The sequence below is a fragment of the Globicephala melas genome, chromosome 1, assembly GCF_963455315.2.
Source record: "Globicephala melas chromosome 1, mGloMel1.2, whole genome shotgun sequence".
NCBI lineage: Eukaryota > Metazoa > Chordata > Mammalia > Artiodactyla > Delphinidae > Globicephala > Globicephala melas.
The window spans coordinates 35,089,751-35,112,196 of record NC_083314.1 but is presented as its reverse complement, the minus strand read 5'-3'; the positions used below and the strand labels follow the sequence as shown (position 1 = coordinate 35,112,196).

The following is a 22,446-nucleotide window of genomic DNA, read 5'->3' as shown; positions in this document are numbered from 1 at the left end:
AGCCCCCAACATAGGGCAGGGTGGAGGACAGAAAGGAGAGACCGACATCTGCGACACTGTGGAGGCAGAAGCCACAGTGACAGACTGGATGGAAAGGATGAGCGGGGAGACCCCTGAGGTTTCAAAGCTAGGGAAGGGACTAGTAGGGTGGGGTAGAGACAGGGAGAGAAATCAGTCATGGGCAGAGCTACGAGTTGGTTCTGGACATACTAAATTTTAGGCATCTGAGGAGCATGGGAGACCTCCAATAGGCTATAGGAAATCTATACTAGGGACTTCCCTCGTGGTCCAGTGGTAAAGAATCCACCTTCCAATGCAGGGGATGCGGGTTCGATCCTTCGTCGGGGAACTAAGATCCCACAGGCCAAGTGGCAACTAAGCCCGCACGCCACAACTACTGAGCTCGCGTGTCTCAACGAGAGGGCCTGAGGGTTGCAAACTACAGAGCCCACGTGCTTTGGAACCCGCACGCCACAACTAGAGAGAGAAAAAAAACCAAAAAACCCACACGCCACAACTAGAGAGAAGCTCGAGTGCCGCAACGAAGATCCTGTGTGCCGCAGCAAAAGACCCCACGTGCCTCAACGACCTGAAGCAGACAAAAAAAAAAAAAAGTATTCTAGAGCCAAGAAGAGAGGTGAGATGGGGGATGTAGGCTGGGGAGTGATAAGTAAAGCTGGGGTGGGGTGGGAGAAAAGAAGAGACAGGGACCAGGACAGCACCAAGGACAGAAGCCACAGGCTGAGGGAGGGAAACCTGAAGTTTTCTGCCACTACAGCTTCCTTCTTCCTCCCGGCCCTGAACTTAAATGCTCCTGATTTTTGGCAAATTTATCTGGGCCTCTTATCCGCAGAGAATATGCCATGCCAGGACCGGGATGCTACTTTATGGGTAGATTGAGCCATCTAGAAGAGGAGACCGAGGCCCTAATGAAGACAGGTCTGGGTCCTCCACACAGGAGGATCCCCAAGCTGGAAAGCACACAGGTGTGTGTTACCTGGCAAGTCGAGAGCAGCAGAGGGATGGGAACACATGCTGCTGGGCACCCAGGCTGGGCCCGACGATGCCTCCCTTTCAAGCTCATGGGGTGGAAGCTGGATCCAGAGTCCAACCTGATGGTGTAAACTAAGAGCTAGGATTCAAGGTTGATACCAGTGTAAAATCTTCCTTTCTCCCTAAACTGCGTGGGTGAATGGCTGTTGCATGCGCCCTGAGCTATAACTGGAATTGCTTTAGAGGGAAAAGCCAGCTGAGTCAGGATAAACAGTCTAAACTTGTGAAGAGAGAGGGGTGGGTGGGAGGGGAGGAATCTGGAACACAAAGGTGAGGATGTCTTGGGTAAGTCCCAGGTGGTCCTGGAGAGGGGGCTCATGTAGCCATTCAGGCCCCCTTCCTGACCCCACCCTAGGGAAGTCCTTACAATTTAGAGAACTTGGTAGTCAGGATCTATCCCTGCCAGTCCCATGAGAAACTGGTAAGAAGGCTCTGCTCCCATGCAAAGTGGTGAGGGACTCTCAGATAAAGAAGAAGGACAGGCTCGTATCGCACTCGCTAAAAGGACCAGATGAAGCGCCTGGGTCTGGAGGGTTGAAGTGTTTTGGCCACAGCCCCTCAGTTAAGAGCTGGAGCTGAGATGAGAAGCCAGGACTTTGCTTACAGTTCTGCTTCCGTTACATCACGCATCGGTCATGATCACCAAGGGCCGTCCCCTCAACATTCCTGCTAGCACGTTGTGGTGAGAGTAATGGGGACCGCTCTGAGCAGGGACCCAGGGGCTCTGAGTCCTTGGTCTGTCTCTACTTAGCTGTGTGACCAGGGACAAAACCCTTTACCTCCTGGGCTTCCAGCCTAGGAGGCTCTCTGGAATCTGTGATAAATGCTCGTCTTGAATTCCAATTGAAGTCATCAATTACCAAACATTTCCTAAACTGGTGGTTCCCAGACTTCAGTATATATGAGAATCACCAGGGGGAAGTATTAAAAAAGCAGATTTGAGGGTCCTACCTCCAAAGATTCAGGAGCCAAGAAGTCTAGAGTGGACCCTTGACACTCCATTTTCAAAGAGTGATCCAAAGAGAGATTCTGATGTCAGTAGCCAGGGCAAACCTTGTAAGCACCACTGAAGGCTTCGGATGCTACAGAGGAACCGGGGCAGTGCTGAGTAAGGAAAAGCATCTATCCTCAAAAAGTTCCCAGTGTAGTTGGGGGAGACAGGACACACACACCCCCATCCCAGGAAGAGCACATCCTTGGTGACAGATGGAGAGGTACAAAGGCAAAGAGACAGAGGTTACGGCCCTTCACCAAAAAAGCAGAGCAGAGCTTCCAGCGGTGGTTGAGCAGAGAGGTAGGAGGAGGATGTGCGGCAGAGACAGCTAAGTGTTTACCACATCCAGCTTCCTCGTCTGCCTGGGCTCACAGCTGTACATCATTTCCCAACCTCCCTGTGGTTAGGTGTGGCCACGTGACTGAGTTCTGGCCAATAGCACGTGGGTGTAAAACACATACACCATTTCCGGGCCTGGCCCACAAAACCTCCCATGTGTTACCCTGAGCCCCACCTGCCAATGTAACTTTACTTAAAGAGGGAAATAAACTTCTATTATATCCAATGACTGAAAATAACGGGGCTGTTTGTTACAACAGTTGGTCCACCCTGATTATACAGGATGCAAGAGAGACCATGCAGCAACTGAACTCAACCAGCATTTAGTCAGCGCCTGCTTCTGTAACCAGTACTTGGTGCTGCCTTGCGCCCGAAGGGGATGCGAGTTCTGATCTTACAGGGTTTACCATCTTCACGGAGAAAAGGAACACTGGGAAGGGCCAGAGAAGCAAAGAGAAGTAAATTCCACAGGAGGGGAATACAGGTTCCAGCCCCAAAGGGAGGCTATCGCGTGGCTGCGCTAGCGTGAAGCATCTTTCGAGGTGAGTCTCGAGCTGGGCAGGCTTCTGAGAAAGCACATAGAAAAGCAGTTATATGGTCCAACGGTTCTGAAGATTTAATTTTTATTGCTCAAATTTGGAACCTACTTATTTTTAGTATTCTTTTCTCTCATGCCAAGAAGGTCAGGGGCAGGTGCTGAGCCCGAGACCTGGGTGTTCCTGCTGCTGGCAGAGAGATGGGGATTTCCCTGACGGGTCCCAGGGCTGTCAGGCTTGGATGACGTCCCTGGAGCCACAGAGGCCCAAGAAGAGATGGGGAAAGTGCAGGGACGGAACCAGGAGTGGCTTCGGACAGTGACCTCTGAGACCACCCCCCCCGCCACGTCTTCCTCTTTGTGTCTTCCTTGAATTTTTCAAGAATCAATGGTGTCAGTGTAGACCAGGGAGGGCCTGGGTATGGGGGGTGGGGTGGGGGGTGGCATAGGAAAGTATTCCAGCTGTGCTTAAGTATAATATTTAACCACAGATGGAGCCAAACTTGCACCTCCATATCCACAAAGAAAACACGCATGATGAAGATACAGCAAGCAGTGTTCTAGGATAGACACGAAGAAGAACTTGTAAAGTTGTAAGATTCAGGGACTGATGAGAGGGACCCCTGCTAGTGTCAAGTGTAGAGTGAATGTTTCTTGGGCCGCTGTGCCTGAGGAACGGAGGGACGGTGAGGGCCTTATGCAGTGGAGAGATGTAAGGACTCAGCAGCTCTTTCCTAGCCCGAGGTTGTTTGGGTCTTTCCATTTTGTAGAAGGCTCTGAGAGGACAAGGACTGCAGTTCACCCCTGTCACACACGGAGTGAAGAAGACCGAGAAGAGCTCTTAACAAGGTTTCTAAGAGGGGGCTAGTCCTGGCGCCGCCCAGCCCGGTATTTGGCCTGGTGAAGTCCTCGCGCCTCTCTGGCCTCAGCCTCTCCATCTGTAAAGTGAGGTGCCAGATCCGGGTCCTTCCAGCTCTGACGTGCTGCAAGCAGCGGGCTTTCTGTGTCCCCAGAGCGTTCACCCCGATGCTCTGGATGGCTCCTGGGGTCCCGCAGCCCGTGGCACATGCAGAGAGAGCTCAGAGTGCCCGTGTCCCTGCTCAGGGGGACTAAACTGCCACCCTCTGCAGGCATTTGGGGAACCGATGGGAGTGGAAGTTGGCCTCACTTCCAGAGTCAGATCCCAGACAGGAACAAAGCAGCAGCTGGCAGGGATGCCCAGAGGTCCCAGTCACCAGACCCACACATCACCAAAACCTGCCCTTTGTGGGACTAAAACAGAAAAACCTCTGGGCTGGGAGATGAGAGATGTAGGTTCTAACCCTGGGTCCGTCATGAACTTTCTGTGTGACCTCGAATGACCCCCCCACCCCGACCCAACTCCAGTGTCTTGGACTGAGTGACCGTGTGTGCACTTTCCTGAGAGCAGCTTGGGCTGCATCTCTGAGGACACAGGTTGGGCTTCCCCCAAGCCACCAAGAGCCCCATTTGGACACGTGACCCCGGGTGAGCAATCTAATCGTGCCCAGCAGCCAAGGGGGAAGTCCCCGGAGGGCCCCACCTCAGCCCCCTGAAGCGAAGACTGAAAACTGGGTCTCTCTGCCCCTCTCAGAGAAGGCCCTAGGCCCCAGGAAGCAGCTGTTTTCTGAAAGGAGAGAACAAGCCGGGGCCCAGGGCCTAGGCCCACTTCCTCTGCTGCTGCCTCTCTTCAGGGCCTCCTCTCTGTGAATGAGGACCCTTCCCCACCCTCCCACATCCTGCCCAAGGGGCTGGTGAGAGGCCTCCTGGGCTCCTCGGAGGCCGGGCCAGGGAAGGCTCCTAGAACAGCAGGAGGCTCCCCGCAGCTCTGCGCCAGCCAGGGGCGCGCAGGCAGCAGATACAGGTTGTTCTGACAAGGCTAATTATAGAAGCCGGCTTGGCCTTTCCTGAATGCGGCCCTCAGTCTCTCGGCGACCGGGAAGCACATAAACGCCTTTCCTTGGAGACAGGAAGGAGAAATTCTCCTAGGAGCTCATATGCGATCTCTCTTTGGGTAAGAAAAAAGCAATGTTAGGGGTCAGAATGGGGTCAGGAGATGGCAGATCTCTCTGAAACCCTTTCCAGAAGTGGCTGCAAGGGAGAAGAGAGAGCTAAAATGTTATTAAAGGCGGGAAAACACCCAGACGGACCAGAGACTGAAATATGTGGATGAAGCTCGCCAGCTCCTGAGTCAGCCACACGTACCCCGTCACAGCCGGGGGCCGCCCCAGTGAGTGCTCCCCGATGAGAGGCAGCCCTGCACCCCCGGAGAAGGCTGTGCGCATGGCAAGTCTGGTGCTGAGAAAAACAGTCCCCGACAGCAGTTCTGAACCTCCGTCAAGACTCTTCTCACACTGCAGCCAGGCAGAGGCCGGGGATAAGAGGGGCCATGGCCACCTCTCTGTCCTTTGAAGCATTTATCCTTATCACCCTGTGTGGGGTTCAACAAAACCCGTTTCTTAGAAGGGATTCTCGCCCTCTGAGGGCTTATAGACTTGGGCAAAATGAGGTAGGGGGCTATGCAGAGGCCTCAAGACATGCAATGAATTCAAGAACCAGACAAAGTAGAGTTGATGTGTGTGCCAAACCGAAGGTGTATCTTCAGGAGTGATGCTTGCAGGGGGATCTGGGGGGACAGTGAAGAGAGGAGGCTCTCTGGACCAAGGAACAAGTCACCTCTCCCACTGCCACCCCACCCCAGCATATCTTATTGACAAATATCTCTGTTTCTCCCAAGAAATATCTGAAACAGATACCTTTTTCATTTGCCAACCGAAAGAAACCTCAGCTTTGCAGTGCCCTTTCCTCTACCCAATCATGCAAAAAACCCAGCTTCTGGGACCGAGGGCTTACAGCCTGGCGGGCAGTGAGGGCAGCAGCTAAACTTTGTTCTAAAAACAGGAACCATTTCCTTCCCAGGCAGCAGCAAAACTCTCTAGAGCAATGGTTCTCAACCTCAGTTGCATCTCAGAAGTACCTGGGGAGCTTTTCAAAATCTCCATGCCCAGGCTTCACTCCAGACCAAGGAAATCAGACTCCCCTGCTGTGGGACCCAAGTATCTACATTTTCTAAGGCTCTGCAGGTAATTCCAGTGTGCAGCTAAGGTGCAGAACCACTGGTCTAAATAAAGACCCCAGAGAGCTGGAGTGCCCTTATGTGTATGTGTATGCGTGGGGGTGGGGTGGGAGGGGGTCTTCACAATGAGGCAGGAACTCCAAGAGAGAGCTGGACACCTCACTCTGCAGCCATGCTTTCTGCATGAGGCCTCCTTACCCCAGCCCCCAGTCCTTGAGAACAAGTGCAGCTTCTCGAAGGGGTGCCCCAGAACACAGGTGCTGGTTCCAGAGCCTGTTTTAGTTGATCCTTCAAACACTAAAATCAAAACCTCTCTTCTGATTCTTGGGTGTCCTCTCGCAATTGAAAAGTCCAGGGCATTTATTTGAAGGTCAGACCCCAGCCAATGCGGGCCCTACGGGCAACATGAATTATTAACCACGGAGGCCCCAGAGTCAGGCCTGGGGAAGTTTTTGGTTAGTTCTACTCAGTGTGGGACTGCTAAATTAATGATGAGCCTGCACACACCTGTGAAAGTTAACCGCTCACTTCAGTCTACAAACAGGCCCTTTTAGGCAAGGACCTGGCCTGGAGCCCTCTCAGCTAAATAACAAAACAAATAAATAAACGGAGCTCTACCACCACTCCCACCAAGTATGTGGCAGATAAGCAGCCGCACTGGGAGGGCGAGGCCAGGGGACTCAGGCAAGCTGGGTGTCTAGCACATACAGCCCCATTAGGGAACACATGCAAACTCCTTTAGGCTATCCCCAACTAACCCAGGAAGTCAAAATGGTAGTAGGACAGTGACCTAGGAGGGAAGTTTTAGTTTGCTTCTAAAAACACCCTAGACTTCTGCAAAGTTGCGGGACTGTGTTTTAAGATGGTTTCTGGCCATTTGCAATACGGAAGTCTCAACCTGTTAATGATTATCTTAATGAGGGACTGGGTGCCACCCATTTGCCATCGAGAGATTCAAAGCTCGCATTTGGGGGAAGGTCACCCTCCCAGGCACAGGTGAGCATGTCCCCGAACCACCAGCCAAGCGCTGTCCCCAAATCCTAGAGAGCCATTTTGAAAAGGTCCAGGGACAAGAAATGCCGAAAGGAGCATTTGCCGGTGGCCCCCAAAGGGCTCCAGATCCAACCCGTGGTCTCCTCGGCCAACAAGTTCAAGAGGGTGCGCAGGGCAACTGCCCACCCACGCCCGTAAGACATGACTGCCTGTTTGCCAGGTGCAAGATTTCCCTTCTAGACCACAGAGGTTATTTCCCCACAATGAAAGTCTCTCGTATTATTAAGTTTACCTTCCAAGGATGTTTGCTCTGCACATTCCTGAAAAAGGTGGTCTTGGCAGTGAAGAAGCAATCCTCCAGTTCCTCCTCCAGGCTGCAGTACCCACTGCTCATGCTGCTGTCCACTGTCATCTAGCCCGGAGCTCCGGCCGGAGGCAGCGGGCGCATCTGATGGGGCCAGGCTCTCGGGATGCGGCGGAGGGAGGTGGGGATCCCTCCCCAGGCGGCCGCGGCGTGAGCTTCTAGCCCCGCCGGGGAGCGAGTCCGTTATCGGGCCGGGCAGACCCGGAGCCGGCTGCCTCGGTTTTTTACACTGGGGCCCGAGTGGCTCGGGCGGCGGGGTAACCTGTTCCCCAGCGGCTGCCAGCACGGGGGTCGGACCTGGACCCCGCTGCGCTCACCTCGCTCTCCAACTCACTAGTCATCTGCGGTTTCAGCCTCTCCTCGCCGGCTCCCCCCTCCGCTCCGTGCGCCGAGCGCCAACTCGACACCTCCCCCGCCTCCCGCGCCTTTCCTGCCCCTCTCTCTCACTGCACGCAGAGGAGTTCGGAAGCCACTTCCTCTCGCAAGGTTCCTCAAAGCCGCTGGCTGTCGCGGCGCCCCTCCCCCTCCTCCCGCCCCAGGCCTGCGCCTCCCCACCCTGCCCCTGGACCACTTTGGCAAGTGGACCTAGGGCATCACGAGTCAGATTAGGGATGCAGGGCAGGAACAGACTAGGATGGACCCGAGGGAGAAAATTCCCTCTCTCCTTTCTTCATCCTTCTGGAAGCAGCTCATTCTCATCGCCCAGGATGGCTCAGGTTCAGAAGTAGCACGTGCTCTAAGGTCGACAGTGTCCCTCCTCCCTTCCCCCCATCCATGCCGCACCTCACCCTCTCATTCCCCATTCACTGGGTGAAGGAGCCAGGTCAATCAGAGTGGTTAGAGAAGCGACTGCATTAGAAGAAAATCAATATTGGGCCTGTCTGGAGAAGCAGCAATATTTTAACTCGGAAATGCCAGAAGAAACGGCAGGGGCCCCCCAAAGCATATGCAAATCATATGCAAAATTATGGCAAACTGCAGAGCAAGCAGGCCCTTCCACCCACACGGGGAACTTGGCCTTCAGGAAGCCTCAGGTTGATAAAGGAGCCTGCGGACACCACCCAGGTGATTGGTGCATGTTTCTGGTGGTCTGGCCAAGAGGGGTCTTCGCTAGATCTTGTGATTCCCATCAAGGACAGCTCAATTACATTTCTCCATCAGACTGGATGAAGGAACACCTCCCTTGACGGGCTGAATCCTTCAGATCCTTCATCCACAGTAGTTACAGCCTATGCCTGGTGATTTACATGCAGTCTGTCACTTAACTTTCCCAACAGCCTTGAGATAGACACGCGTAGGACACGTGTTCCTACGCGTGTTCTGGGACTCAGAACCAGGTGTGTGCAATTCTAGGGCCTGTGCTTCTAGCTACTGTGATGTACAGTCTCTCAGCAGGGATGGCACTGATTTGGTGTGTGTGCTGACATCTTTCAACAGAGTGGGGCTTGGAGTCTCAGGAAAAAAAAACAAGCCTTCAGAGCCTGGCAATGCCAGGGGCACCATGCTTGTGGAGTCTGATGGCCTGGGGACCCCAGAGGGACCCTGGGAGCACCCCAGAGAGTGGCTGACAGGGGTTATCAGGACTTTCTCCAAGTCTGTGTCTCCTGTAGTTCTGAAACAATCCAGTCCTGGGGCACAAGCTGGGTGGAGGGCTAGACTCACCCCCAGACTGCAAGCTGCCAACTCCATTTTAAGCCCTGGCTACTTTTGTGAGGAACCCTCTTCCTCCCCCATCTTAGTCAAATCTGTCAGCTCTCAGGATGGTTTCAAACTGCAGCCCAATTTGGCTTCATCCTCCCACACAGTCTTTTTTTCCAGAAGCCAGTGAGTGCCTGGCAGGCACGAACACGAGCTAGCTGAGAGCCAGCGCCCCAGCCCGCTGACCAGCCTCAGCTCCGGAGAATGGTCAATACTGGTAGCTAGGAGATACCTTGGCAGGGAGATAAGTGGAGGTAAACGGCTGGAGGTGGGGGCTGAGGTGAGCTACGGGGTGTTTCCAGGGAAGAACTCACATTACTGGGGTTGGAAGTAGGTTTTGGCTTTGTCTAGAGCAATCTTTTCTTCAAATGAATATTTTAAAGGCTGGTTTTCTTTCGGGGGGGGTACCCCAGAAACTGTGGTCCAGGCAAAGGTTTTGGCCTCAGCAGCACCCCAAGGCCAATGCCAGAATGATGAATGCTGCGGCGGGGGGGGGGGGGGACCTGCGTGACCCTTGGGCCATCAGTAACAGCCTACCTGCTTTGTTCAGCCAGGGAAGGAACGCACGTTTCTTTATAAAAGGACCTCCTTGCTCACTGGGAATCCAATATTTAAAAAAAAAGCAGGCCCCAGATTCTCTGGCCACGCTGTGTCCTTGGAGCCACACAGGGACCTCTGCAGAGCAGCTCCAGTGCCACACATTTTAAATGTACAATCTTAAAATACAGCTAATAACAAGCGTTTTGAGCCGCAAGCCAAAGCACCCCAGGAGTCAGCGTGAGTCTCTCCTTGTGAGCAGCACACTAGATGCCAGACCTACTTAAGGAAAGGTCTAAGTGACACTGCATTCTTTTAGGGTGCCGCTCCCTGCCAGTCCAAATATTATGAAAGTTGACATCTGAATAGAGCTTTTCAAAGCCCTTTTACCTCATCACTTAGGTTGCTCTACAACCTTGAGAGCAGATTCTACCCCCATTTTACAGATGAGGAAACTGAGGGAAGCAGCCTGTTCCATCACAGCTCATTACATACTCTCAAAGCCTAGTGAGTGTCTCTGTCTCTACCCCCACTCCACCTGCCAGTGAGTCTAGGCTTGGAAGGAAGCCACGTGTAAGACACCAGCAAAAGGGAGACTGTGCTGGTGAGGACCCTGGGATGCTTCTGAACCCGGCAAAGATCACATACGATACAATAAGTTGGCCAGCCTCCAGGAGGAAAAATCCAGATAGAAGCTCCACAGTCCCAAAAGGAGGAAGACTGGATTCTTTTCAGTGTCCAGTGACTCTGTCTGTACCTCTTCCCCATGAATAATCAGCAGTAGTGGTAACCTGACCAGAGAAGGACGGAAGGTGGCAGAAGAGCCTGGGCAACAGCCTTTCAAGGCTCTGGAAGTGAACGCACAAGGACAGGAACTGGCTGTTCTTGTCCCTGGTCCCAGGAAGAGGAGTCTTGACCTGAAGATGCAGCATCCGGAGCCGCAAAGCCATGGCATCATGGTTGCGGGGTGGGTTTCAGAAAGCCCCACTGAAATGGTAGATGGGCGACTTCCCTGTCTCAGAGCGTCAGATGATGAAAGACATTATTTTAAGCTGTCTTCCTCTCTCAAATGCCATCCTGACACGTAGCCAGATCCCCTTGTTAAATCCACCCTGTGGGTCTGTGTTCCAGAAAAGCTGTGGTACAAAAATGGAAGCCGGGAGCTGGTATTCTAGGCCCAGCTCCAACTCCAGCTTGCTGTGGGATCGTGAGCAACTTTGGACCTCAGGTCTCCTCATCTGAGCAACCGAGGAGTCCAGATATCAGATTGGGGGCTTCATGACCGACCCACATATTCAGAGGCTGAAAATGGGGTGAGGGGCCCACCCTTCCCCGAAAGCTGTTTTGAAATCATCATTAGCCGCCTTGTGCAGGCGCTGTCCCAGTAACTTTATGTGCTTCATCTCATTTAATCCCTACAGCATACCAACGAGGAAGCTACAGTTATTATCTCTGTTTTACAGAATGGAAGAGGAGGTTCTGGCAGGTTAAGTAACTTGCACATAGTCAGACATGCTAGCTCATGGTGGAGCTGAATCAGCCCGGCTGGTCTGACTCCAGACCCCAAGCTGTTGAAGGCTCTGCAGAGTATGAAGCATCTATCCTGGGTGCTCTCAGACTAGCCATATTGCCTGAAATCGCAGTCCGACACAAACAAGTCAGGAGCTACTTTCTCAGTCTTCCTACGACCCTGTCTTCCCTTTGGCTCACTGGGGGTTTCCAGAGTTCAGCCATTGACTGTTTTCTCCACCCCCCTCCATGTGCCCGTGCTCTCCCTGGAAGCTTAGTCTCACCTAGGCCAATGGTATCAACTGTACTTTATACACACGTCTCATAATTCTCTCTCTTCCAGGTAGCTCCAGATGAATACCTGTAGCAGCTCGCTGGGTACCCAACTCTCCCCGCTAGAGCCTCACTCTCAACAGGTCCAAATTGAGCTGACATTCCCTGCCTCACCCTCCACCTGCTCCCCCTCCTTTAGAATTTCCTATCTTTTTTTTTTTTTGCAGTACGCGGGCCTCTCACTGTTGTGGCCTCTCCCGTTGCGGAGCACAGGCTCCGGACGCGCAGGCTCAGCGGCCACGGCTCACGGGCCCAGCCGCTCCGCGGCATGTGGGATCTTCCCGGACTGGGGCACGAACCCGTGTCCCCTGCATCAGCAGGCGGACTCTCAACCACTCAACCACTGCGCCACCAGGGAAGCCCTAGAATTTCCTATCTTGATGAGTGCCATCAACATAGATTATTGCAAAGCCTTCCCGTAGTTTCCCTTGTTCCCATCTCTGCCTCCTCCAAACTCCTCACTGCCTTGTTGCCAAAGTTACCCTTCTAGACCAAGATCTGATCAGTGTTGTTCTATCATAAAACCTTTCCATTCAGATGTCAACTAATAATTATTGAATAAGTACTGAGTTTCACGACCTAGTATCAAGCTTATTCATTTATTCAACAAATAATTACTAAGCACCTTCTACATGGCAGGCACTAGACTGGATGTTCTGAAGAAGACATAGTTCCTGCCTTCTCATAACGGCCAGTGCAGTGGAACGATGTGAAATTAGACATTATATTGGAGTTACCGAGCTCTCACACACTTCATTCTCTCTCTTAATCCTTACAACCCTGCAAGAACGTATTTTACAGATGAGTAAGCTGAGGCTCAGGGTGGCTCATTTTGCCCAAAGTCAAAGAGCTAGTAAATGGTGGAATCAGATTTCAAACCCAGGGCCTTCTGTGTCTGACAATTTTTCATCGCAGTCTCCTCCAGTGACGCCCCAGTGCCTACAACGATATCCTGAACTCCAGAGTGGGTCCTTCAAGGTCTTTCACAGCATGTGCCCAGCCAACAGGTCATACCCATCTCCAGCCACAATCACGCATCCCTTACAGCCGCGCACATTTGATTCACGTTCCCAGCAGCCGCCCTGCCCTCTTGTGGTCTCGCTGTTTCCTCTGCCTGTCAAAATCCTCCTGTGTCCTCCCACTTCCTGACACACGTTCACCAACCACGACCACACCTCCCCCACCTTGCCTCTCAGAAGCAGCCTTTTTCAGATGTCCTCTCTGGGGTGAATCTTAAGAATGCCACCCTCCATCCTGAGAGCAGCATTTGACAGCATTAAACCGCTGTGCACAGCACAGAGCTCAATTTCCCTCCAGGTGACTTCTTGTTGTAAGAGGTACATGGCTGCAACACGACTTAGGCTGACTCACAGGAGAGTCACTTTCTCGGGGCTTCTAGCCCACTCCACACTTCTCTCACTTGGCTGCAAGGCTGACAGCTTCGATAAAGCCCTGACACTTACAAACACCAAAGGCAGTTAAATCAGCCCCTACCAAGAAGCAGAAGCCCTGAAGAGCTCATGCTGGGCCTGAGTCAGGCACCCGGAGTCTGCCATCTAATTGCCCTCCTTTAGGGAAACTAGAGAATCATAAAAGATGTTTCTGATCAACAACCCCATCCCTCGCGTGGCCCTCTTCAGTCCTCCAGTAGCCAGGGCAATGTGGTCACAGGCGTGAGACATGTGAATAACTCTTGCACTACTACACATAGAAAGAGAGCCTTGTTGCCTCCTTAGAGCCTCAGGACAACCTGGCCAGCCAGAGGTCATCTCAGACACCTACTGATGCTAGGATAGAAGGAGTGGGTGGGGCTGTGAGGAGCATGGAGAAATGTCTCCAGTGCTTAAGGATTTCTCGAGAAATAAGTACTAGAGCTCTGTCCCTCCTTGGAGCCAGGATATCAAGTGCCTTCTGGTGGGAAGCCGTTCCCCTCTGTCTGATCAGAACTGCGCTCCCCTGGGTTGGCCTGGGCTGCTGAGAGAGGCCTTAGGGCAGCTCCCGTTAGAGGCAGCTGTTCAGTGGAGTCGAATCACTGATAGCTATGGCCAGCACTCCTGGCTTCTAGAGCGTGGAGGGAAATCTGTGGATGGGGGAGCAACTGTCCCAGATATAGCCAGAGTGGAGCAGAGCAGCTGGGGACCAGCTCCTTCCTTTGGCCCCTGAGGATGGGCTGGCAAAAAATGAGATAAAATGGAATCATAAAATGTATCTGATTAATCCAAAAGAAGGAAGAAAAGAAAAAGGAAGCAAAGAACAGATTCGACAAATAGAAAACAAACAGCGTGATGAGAGACTTAAAATCTCATTATATCAATAATCACATTAAATGCAAATGAGCTAAATAACCCAATTAAGGGGCAGAGATGATCCAATTGGATTAAGAAAAACAAGATTCAACTATGTGCTGTCTGTAAGAAATGCCCTTTAAATATAAAGACACAAATAGCCTAAAAGTAAAGAAATGGATAAAGAAATATCACGCTAATGGTAATCAAAAGAAAGCTGGAGTGGCTATACTAACATCAGACAAAGTAGATTTCAGAACAAAGAACATTACCGGGGATAAAGAAGGTTATTTCATAATGATAAAGTGTCAATTAATCAAGAGAATGTAATTATGTTAAATGTTTATGCACTGAATAATGGAGCTTCAAAATACAAGATAGAACTTTAAGGAGAAATTGGCAAATCCCCAATTATATTTGGGATTTCAACACCGCTCTCTCAATAATTGAAAAAACAAGCAGACAGAACACATGGTATGCCTCAACAAATGTTAGCTACTGTTGTTATCAGTCACAATTCAGTTTGATAAACCTTTATCAAGCATTTCAGAGGAGACCTGGGACCAGAATTCCCAGAGAGGTGTGCACGTATCAATCAAGAGTGTTACTTAGGCGTCATTATCAGAATCCGTGTGCAGAGGAGAAAAGGTTGTGAATTTATAGGCACAAAGAAATGATAAATCAGACTAGAAGTGTATCATGGTGAAAGGAAGAAATGGCAAACCAGGATAGAAGGCTTTGAGTGCTAAATAGAAGACCTCTTGTAATGCTTTATTGGTTTTTGTGACTTTAAAGCATTTAGCTTAACAGTAATGATATTATTATATTGTTTTAAGATGAAAAATCTTTGCTACAATTCATAATATTAGGAGTGAAGGTAAGTAAGCTTCTTCACGCAGGCCACATGATAAGCTCAATTCTTTCTGCAGACAGCATGACAGAGAAGGGACGCGAAAGGATTGAGTGACCCTCTCAAAGGCAAAAGAAAAAAAAAAAAAAAAAGCATTCCTTAGGAAGCCCCAGCCTCTCTGCAGAGATAGACCTGGTTCCCCAGGTTCTCCCCTCCCGGCTCCCTAGCTCCCCCGTGTGGTAGTTCTGGGTTTAGCCCGTGACGTTGGGAGGAGGGCCGGGGCAGGACCGGTCACAGTCGCTTCCTCCTTTGGAGGGTTCTGGAAAAGCAGAGCTCCCAGTAGGGTGACACTGGTGTGGCTGCGGAGGGAGCACAGGGCTGGAAGCCAGGAAACTCGGCTCTGCACTCCAGCTGAGTCACTGCTCAGTGGCTGCAGGGGCTGAGGGAGGGGATTCCAGCGGGGGCCCTGCTAAGGAATGACAGCGGTGGGCTAGGGGTGGAGGTGGGGTGCGTAGGCAGAAAGGCAGCAGCGACCTGACCTGTGGGGCTGAAACACCAGCAGGCCGGGCTGATCCACCCTGGAAGCCGTCTGTCCCTGTGGTGAATGGGGACAGGGTCTTGAGTCTTTTCATCAACAGAGTAGAGCAATAACTCAGGCCGCAGAAGAGGGGATAATCGTTAAGTCTTGTAGCAACAAGTACCCGCCAAACCACAAAGCTGTAGTGTCCTGGCTTTATATCCAGGAGAGTAATCCATCTTTCTGGGATTGTGGAGAGTAGGCAGAGCCAGACCATGAAGGGTTTTGTGTGCTAATCCAGATTTAGACTGATTTTGAGGGTAATAGGAAGCTGCTGAGGGTTTCCATCACAGGGTGACACGATTAAAAATAATCCAGTAAGGCTGTTGGAAGCACCAGAGTCGGCCCTGGAATGTCACCCGGTGATACTGACATGCTTTCACATACATCTTCTCACCGGAGCCACACAACCAGCATTTCTCAGAGGAGAAACCTGAGGCTCAGAGAAACTAAGAGGCTTGTTCCCAGTCACATGCCAAGATCGTCATCTACACAAACTGAATTAGAGCCTAGCTCTCCTGTCACTCAGGCCAGGGTTCTTTCTTTTCTTTAAGAAAATATGTATTGCCTTTTAGAAATGTTACACTAGAAACACATGACAGCATCTGGTTATTCAAACAGCCCCGAAGCAAACAGCAAAAGTCGAGAGTTCTCTCATTCTACCCATCACCTCCCACCCCCTCCCAAAGTGAAATCCCTTCGAACAGTTGTCTGGGCGCCCTCCAGCCCTCACTCTGCATTTAGACACACACACATACACACATACACACATATGTACACAGTACAAATGGGCTTGTCCTGCATGTACCACTGGGTGACTTGTCTCTGTTGGCACTATTCCTTGTCAGTTCATACAGATCCATCCCTCCTTTGTAAAGTACCTTGGCCTTAGTGCTGGTGGCTGGAACTTCCGTCCCGGCACCCCCGCGGCTCTCACCACTGCTCACGGTGCCCCTTAGGAAGGGGCTGGACCCAGTGCCCTGGTAGTCAGGGCACCAGATGACCAGAGTGCAGCCTCTGTAGGCAGCATTTCCCACTGAGGGCACCTGAAAAGATTTTAGAACGATGCCTGGCTCCATAACTATGCGTGGAAGGAATCTGAGACAGTCCTTAGGCATACTGTGTTTTTAATTTTAGAGATTAAATATTAATTTAATGTGTGTCAGGAAAAAAATCTTAAGTACATCAATGGTGATTGAAGGATTTAAAATTTTTCCTTTAACACAGTTTAAGTTTACTCAAATAAATCTATGTAAAGAGAAATATTAAGTAAACAGTAGCATAGGTGGCATATTGATATGGCCAGAATCTCAAGTGTGGAAAGTGCCCAAGTGAGGTTTGGGAACTGCTGGGGGAGGGGCTGGACTTGGCAGGTGGGGACCTGGGAGCCTGGTTTCTAAATGCTGCTCCTGGGTTCTGGAGGGCCAGGAGGAGGGGATGGAATCGGGGCCTGATGGATATAAGATTCATTCCCCGGCTGCAAGTGAGCTGAGTGGAAGGAAGAGTGCTTACGTTTTGGTCTTGTCATCTGTGCATTCCATGTACCAAGAAAAGTGGCACCAAAGGCCTGGGGAACAGAGCTGCCAGGACCCCCCTGGTCTGCAGCGGGTTATGATGAACATCAACAGCTGTGGGCAAGGGCTTCCTCTCTTGGGATCTGCTTCCCCAAAGGCAAGGAAAGGACTGAACCAAACCAGCAGAGGTCTCACTTCATCCCCAGGGCCCTGGGGAGCTACTGGGAGTTTTTTTCATCACAGGGGTGACAGGATAAGAGCACCTTTAGGACCACCTGAAGTATAATGTCTTTGGAGCATGCCCCCAAATAAAAGAACTGCAGCTCTTTTGTGATCTTTAGCCAATGGTAACCATGTCCTCTAGGAAACAGGCTTAAACTGAAGGGATCTGGGGGAGACTTGAAGGGGATTTGCCTGGTCAGCAATGGGTGCCCAAGAGAAAAACCAGACATCAGAGACCTCTGAGATCTCCAAGCAGAGACTGACAAAAACATAGGCAACTTCCATCCACTCTTCCTCTGTTTCTCCACCTGAGAGAGACACGCACGAACCACACACCTTGTGAGTGCAGCTGGGGCTCTGAGCCCATCCCTGCCCCCTCACACCCCCTCCCCTTCCTCCCTCCCCACCTCTGTCTGGCATGGCAGAGAGAAGACAGACAGAACCTTGGGATTACTGCTTTTCAAAGGTTGAGGCCAAACACTTATCTACAGGATGATCTCAACTGTGTTCTGAAAAATGTATGAACGTACAGGAAGAAAATATAAAAATGTTAACTAACAGCGGTTCCTTCTGGATGGAGGAAGATCAATGATTTTCTTTTTCTTCAAGAACAAAGCGGAGAGACCTCCTAACAGCCATGCGCCTCCAAACTAGTGGAGCTCTGACCAGGGCCCGGGCCACAACAAATGCCCACCCCCACTCCGAAAACGGCACTCGCACATTTGGTTAGCTCAGACCGGGTGACAAGGTCAAGGTGAACGAAAGCTCTATCCGGGTACGCAACAGAAAATCGAGCCAAGGCAGAAATCGGCACAAACAAGCTTTTTAGAAAAAGGCGAGTTAGCCTGGAGCAGGGCCCAGGTTTTATTGACAGAAGGCTAGGTCCTGTCCCAGCTGTGCCTGAAGCATGCAGCCAGGCCTGTCCAAGACAAACACTGCAGCCCAACCCAGCCGGCCCGGGAGCAAACCCCATTCCAGGCTGGCTGCCGGTGGGCGTGCTGCTCTGCGGCACCCACGAGGGACTCCTGGCTTCTTCTATATTTCAGTGGTGGTTCTGCTCTAGACACAGCCCTGAATTAGCTTGCCAGAAAATTCCAAGGTTGACTCATCTCTCCAGCAGAGGGAAGGGAGTCACTCTGCTTCCAAATACTCAGATCTGGAAACACCTGTTCACTGTTGAAATTCTGGGAATGAGACAAGGCATGCAGCAAACCCCAGGCCCTGCTCTGGGGCCTTCCCTCCCACCCCCGTGAGAGCTGGCCGAGCCACTCTAGGGCAGGGTTGCTCAACCTCCGCACTGCTCACATTTAGGGCCGGATGAATCTTTGCTGCGGGGCTGTGGCTCTTCTGTGCAATGGAGGCCATTTAGCAGCATCCCCGGCCTCTGCCCACTAGGTGCCAGTAGCCTCCTCCAAGCTGTGACAGCCAAAAATGTCCCCAGTAACTGCCAGAGGTCCCACCTGGTGGAGGGGGGCAAGATCACCCCCTCCCATTTGAGACCTGCTGCTCTAGAGGAAGAAACAGAGACCCAGAGGAGAAATGCAGGATGGAGTGGGGTGAGCGGGCTCTGGGATGGGGGATGGGTAGGCTCGAGGGGAACAGAAAGAAGAGAGACTTGGAAGTTCCCAATGGGAAAGAAAAGTGGGAAAATAAAGAGTCGTTTAAATAAGATTTTTGGTAAATGTTGTTATGTGGTGTGCTATGTAACTTCCCTCCTCCATCTTCTAAAGAAAACCTTCAGCAAAAATCTGCATCCTTCACCAGGGCTTTGGGGGTCAGATTTGTCTCCCTTCGTTTTCTCACCCGGGACAGGGCAAGGCCCTCCCAAGAGGTCTGGTTACATTCAGACTACGTTATAAACAGTTCCAGTTCCAAAGTGTGTGGAGGACGTACATAATTTTTTTCTCATACTAAATAAACGAGTTACTTTATTCTGTTTACGGGTGGAGCATTCCTCCACGATGAACGAAGTTGATCCAAATTTATTACTTGTCCTTTTTTTTTTTTAAATCTTTGGGCTGCACCGCTCGGCAGGTGGGGTCTCACTTCCCTGACCAGGGATCGAACCCGCACCCCCTGCGTTGGCAGCGTGGAGTCTTAACCACTGGACCGCTAGGGAAGTCCTATCTTGTGGGCAAACCCCAATCGGCAGTACCCCAAATGACACAGCATCCTTAACCAGGGATAGGTCTATCTCAAGTGCATTTGCAAGACCCGCAATACTAGTATGCTCATCTATGGAAACAAATACAGAGTTTCAAAACAATCACCTTGCACTCGATTCATTACAAAACCTGCAAGAGGAGGAACTACTGTATAACTGTCATCAGATATTAGCACATCCAGATAAATAAATCCTGTGTTATATAAACTAGGTACTACATTGTAATCTGGTGATCCAGAGAGTTGAGGGCCTGCATCAATGATCTTATCAATAGCACATTTCTCAGGCAAACTGCATATCTTTATGCCATCTTCTGTGATATATGCAGCCTACACCACTCAGCATGCCTCTGGCAATTTCCATTGGCTTTACTGGTAAAAGATCATGGGCCGTTTTCCTTGTGAAAAAAATTTTTGATGATCTACACGGGTTCATCAGATCAATGTACTGGTTTCTTCCCATGCCAAGAAGCCTTAGGCAGGCAGCAGCAGTAAAACTGGGCAATGAATCCTAACTTTTCTCACTGTTCATAATGTCATCCATGATCCCAGGATAATATGGTGCTATCCTCAGGCCTTTACCATATCTGATAAATGGCAAGGGTACAGCATGAGATGTTCTCGACTGCACAGCTCCCCATAGTACTTGGGTTCATCTTCTTGACATGTTTAAGTATTTCTATATTGTAACTGACTGCGAACAGTGTACAGGACAACCTGCTTCTCATATTCTCTCTGTGAATTTCCAAGACTCTGCCTCACGTTGACGGGCAGCTTACTCCAGGGGTAGTTGTGCCGGATGTGGAACTCCACGGCTATGTGCGTGATGCTGGGAGCCGGGGCAGGAAGCAGCGGCCGGGCCCGAGGCTGGAACGATGCCTCCCGCCTGCCCGCTCTCACGCTGCGGATGGCCCAGGCCGCCCCACGGCCGGGGTGTCTGAGGGCTCAGCGAGGCCTGGGCCACGGGGCGCGGGAGCAGTGGAGAGGGGCGGCTCCAAGTTTCTTTCGGATGTACAGAATTTAAAAAATATATTTTTTAGAATGAATTCAATATCATTCTTATAAAAATACACATCATATTTGCTTTCTAGTACTACTTTCCCAGTGGGAGAAAAAGGCCTGGGGAACAGCAGGGAGGCCGGCAGCACCCATGGGTGGACCAGGTGACTGAACATTGTTGAGCATGTACATCATGGTCAGAAAAAGCGTGTGGATGGCTAGTCTGGGGACTTGGGACTGGACCCCGATTCCCCAGGCCCACTTGTATTCTCTTGAGGAAATAACCAGTCATTCAGCATCTGTGTTGTCTCTCACAGCACCCAGGGCTTTTCTCTCAGAAACATGTGGTTTAATTAAAGTCTTGCTCCCCTACTTTACTGCATCACTAAGTCCCTGGCATTCCCGGGCCTGGCACATGCTCTACATTCAAAACGTATTTGTTAAATAAATAAATGGATGATGTCCTTACAGTAAGGATGGACACTCCTTACTTCCTTAACCAGCAACATCTGACCAATACATTAAGGCTTACAGCAAATGTCACCTCCTCTGGGAAGTATTCCCTGATTTCTCCCAACAGAAACAATTGCACCGTATACTCAAAATGCTTCATTCGTACTTTTATTGAAACATGAATCACACTATATACTATTTGGTTGTATTCTGCCTTCCCCGCCAGAATGTAAGCTCTCTGAGGACCAGAACTATGATGTAGCATTTATTATCCCCACTCTTACCAGTGCTTGGCACATAGTAGATAATTAATGTTTCATCAATGCAAGAATTAAAAACAACGCTCTCCTGTCTCCCTCCCAAATCCTCGACATCAAGGGTCAGACACGCCCTAGTTCAAGTGGCTTGGCAAAGCCCAGAACCAAGAGCTGCTCTGGGCATTAACTTCCTGGCCCTTTGACACAGGGAAAGAACATTTGCACAGACCCTCTGACGTTGATCTGGTCTGGCTGGCTGACTGGCAGGCAGGATGATGTGCTGAGAAGCCTCAGTCCCAGCATCCCCACTGCCCCAGGGCTACGAGGCCTCAGAGGATCCTCAGGAGCTTTCTCTGGGACCCCCACCGCTACCCCTACCCATACCCACACCTATGGCTGGAGCCCTAGGCCAAAGCAGGCTCTGTGCTTGGGGTGGACTACAGGGCACTTCTCAATAGTGTCACCGATTCTGTTCCATCCCCCCAGCCACCTGGAAGAGGGGGTGTGATATTGTGGTTTTTTAATAAGAAATATATATTTGGTCTCTGTCTCCTTTCCTGGCACAGAGCTCCTAAAACCCTTGGAACTTCCTAAGTGAGGAGAGCAACAGAGGTGTTTCTTGTTATGTTAATGAGGTGATTTTGGAGGCCACCTAAGGATGCAGGCTTGTTGCCAGGAGAGGACTGGAACTTTTAGTCCCACCCCCTGACCTCTGGGGAGGGGAGAGGGGCTGGAGGATGAATCAGTCACCGCTGGCCAATGATTTAATCAATCATGTCTGTGTCATGAAGCCTCTATAAAAACCCAAAAAGTTGGGGCTTGGAGAGCTTCTGGGTTGGCGAACACGTGGAGGTGCAGGGAGCGTGGCGCCTGGAGAGGGCATGGAAGCTGTGTCCCTCCCACACACCTTGCCCTCTGCATCTCTTCCATCTGGCTGTTCCTAAGTTAGATCCTTTTATAATAAACTGATCATCTAGTAGGTAAAATGTTTGAGTTCTGTGAGCTGCTCTAGCAAATTAATTGAACCCAAGGAGGGAGCTGTAGAAGGTGACAACACAGCCTTGCCATTGGTGTCTGAAGTGGTGGTGGGGAGGCGCACAGATAGTGCCAGAATTGAGGTGAACTGAAGGACACCCAGCGGGTGTCAGATGATCGCTTTGGTGGTGTGGGACCCTCGCCCGCCACATCAGAATTGGGGGCAGAATCAGAGTGTGTGCTGTGGACCCCATCCAGCCAGAAGGGGACCTCAACATCCAGTGTATGTGGAACACTCACGCCACCTCCCGCCCACCAGAGCTCCTGGGAGGGACAGGGGAGCCCGGGACACCTCAGAGGCTGTTCCCAGCCCGGTCCTTGAGCCCTTGCTGCCTACCTGGCTGAAGGTCGAAGTGAGGGTGCTTTCTGGAGAGGGTCTGTCCCGGGAGGGGCCTTCCTGCTGACTGCAGTCCAGCTGGATCAGGCTGCGGCACTCCGGGTGGCAGGTGAATTTACAGTCTGGAGGGAGAGAACCATAGGGGGATTAGGGGCCAGATAGGAGGCCCAGAGAAATACCCTGGAAGATGGCGTGTATCTCCTGGAGGGAAGAGCACGCAGGAGGGAAGCGGAGGGGGGAGAACACCGTGAGAATGTCACCCGCTCTCTGCGCCACCATGAATGGTGAAGGTGAACAGGTGCTTT

At 51.3% G+C, this 22,446-nt stretch overlaps 1 protein-coding gene across 2 annotated transcripts in view; it reads right to left on the bottom strand.

Annotated features, from left to right (window-relative positions):
• Window positions 1–22,446, bottom strand: part of RASSF5 (Ras association domain family member 5) — a 71,095-nt gene that overhangs the window by 21,418 nt on the left and 27,231 nt on the right. Inside the window, exon 2 of one of the 2 annotated variants that reach the window (XM_030872855.3) lies at window positions 22,142–22,263. In XM_030872855.3, the coding sequence (XP_030728715.1) occupies window positions 22,142–22,263 (122 nt within the window). Of the gene's footprint in view, window positions 1–7,300; window positions 7,847–22,141; window positions 22,264–22,446 lie in introns of those variants that run through there. The other variant, XM_030872856.3, reaches the window with a different exon arrangement.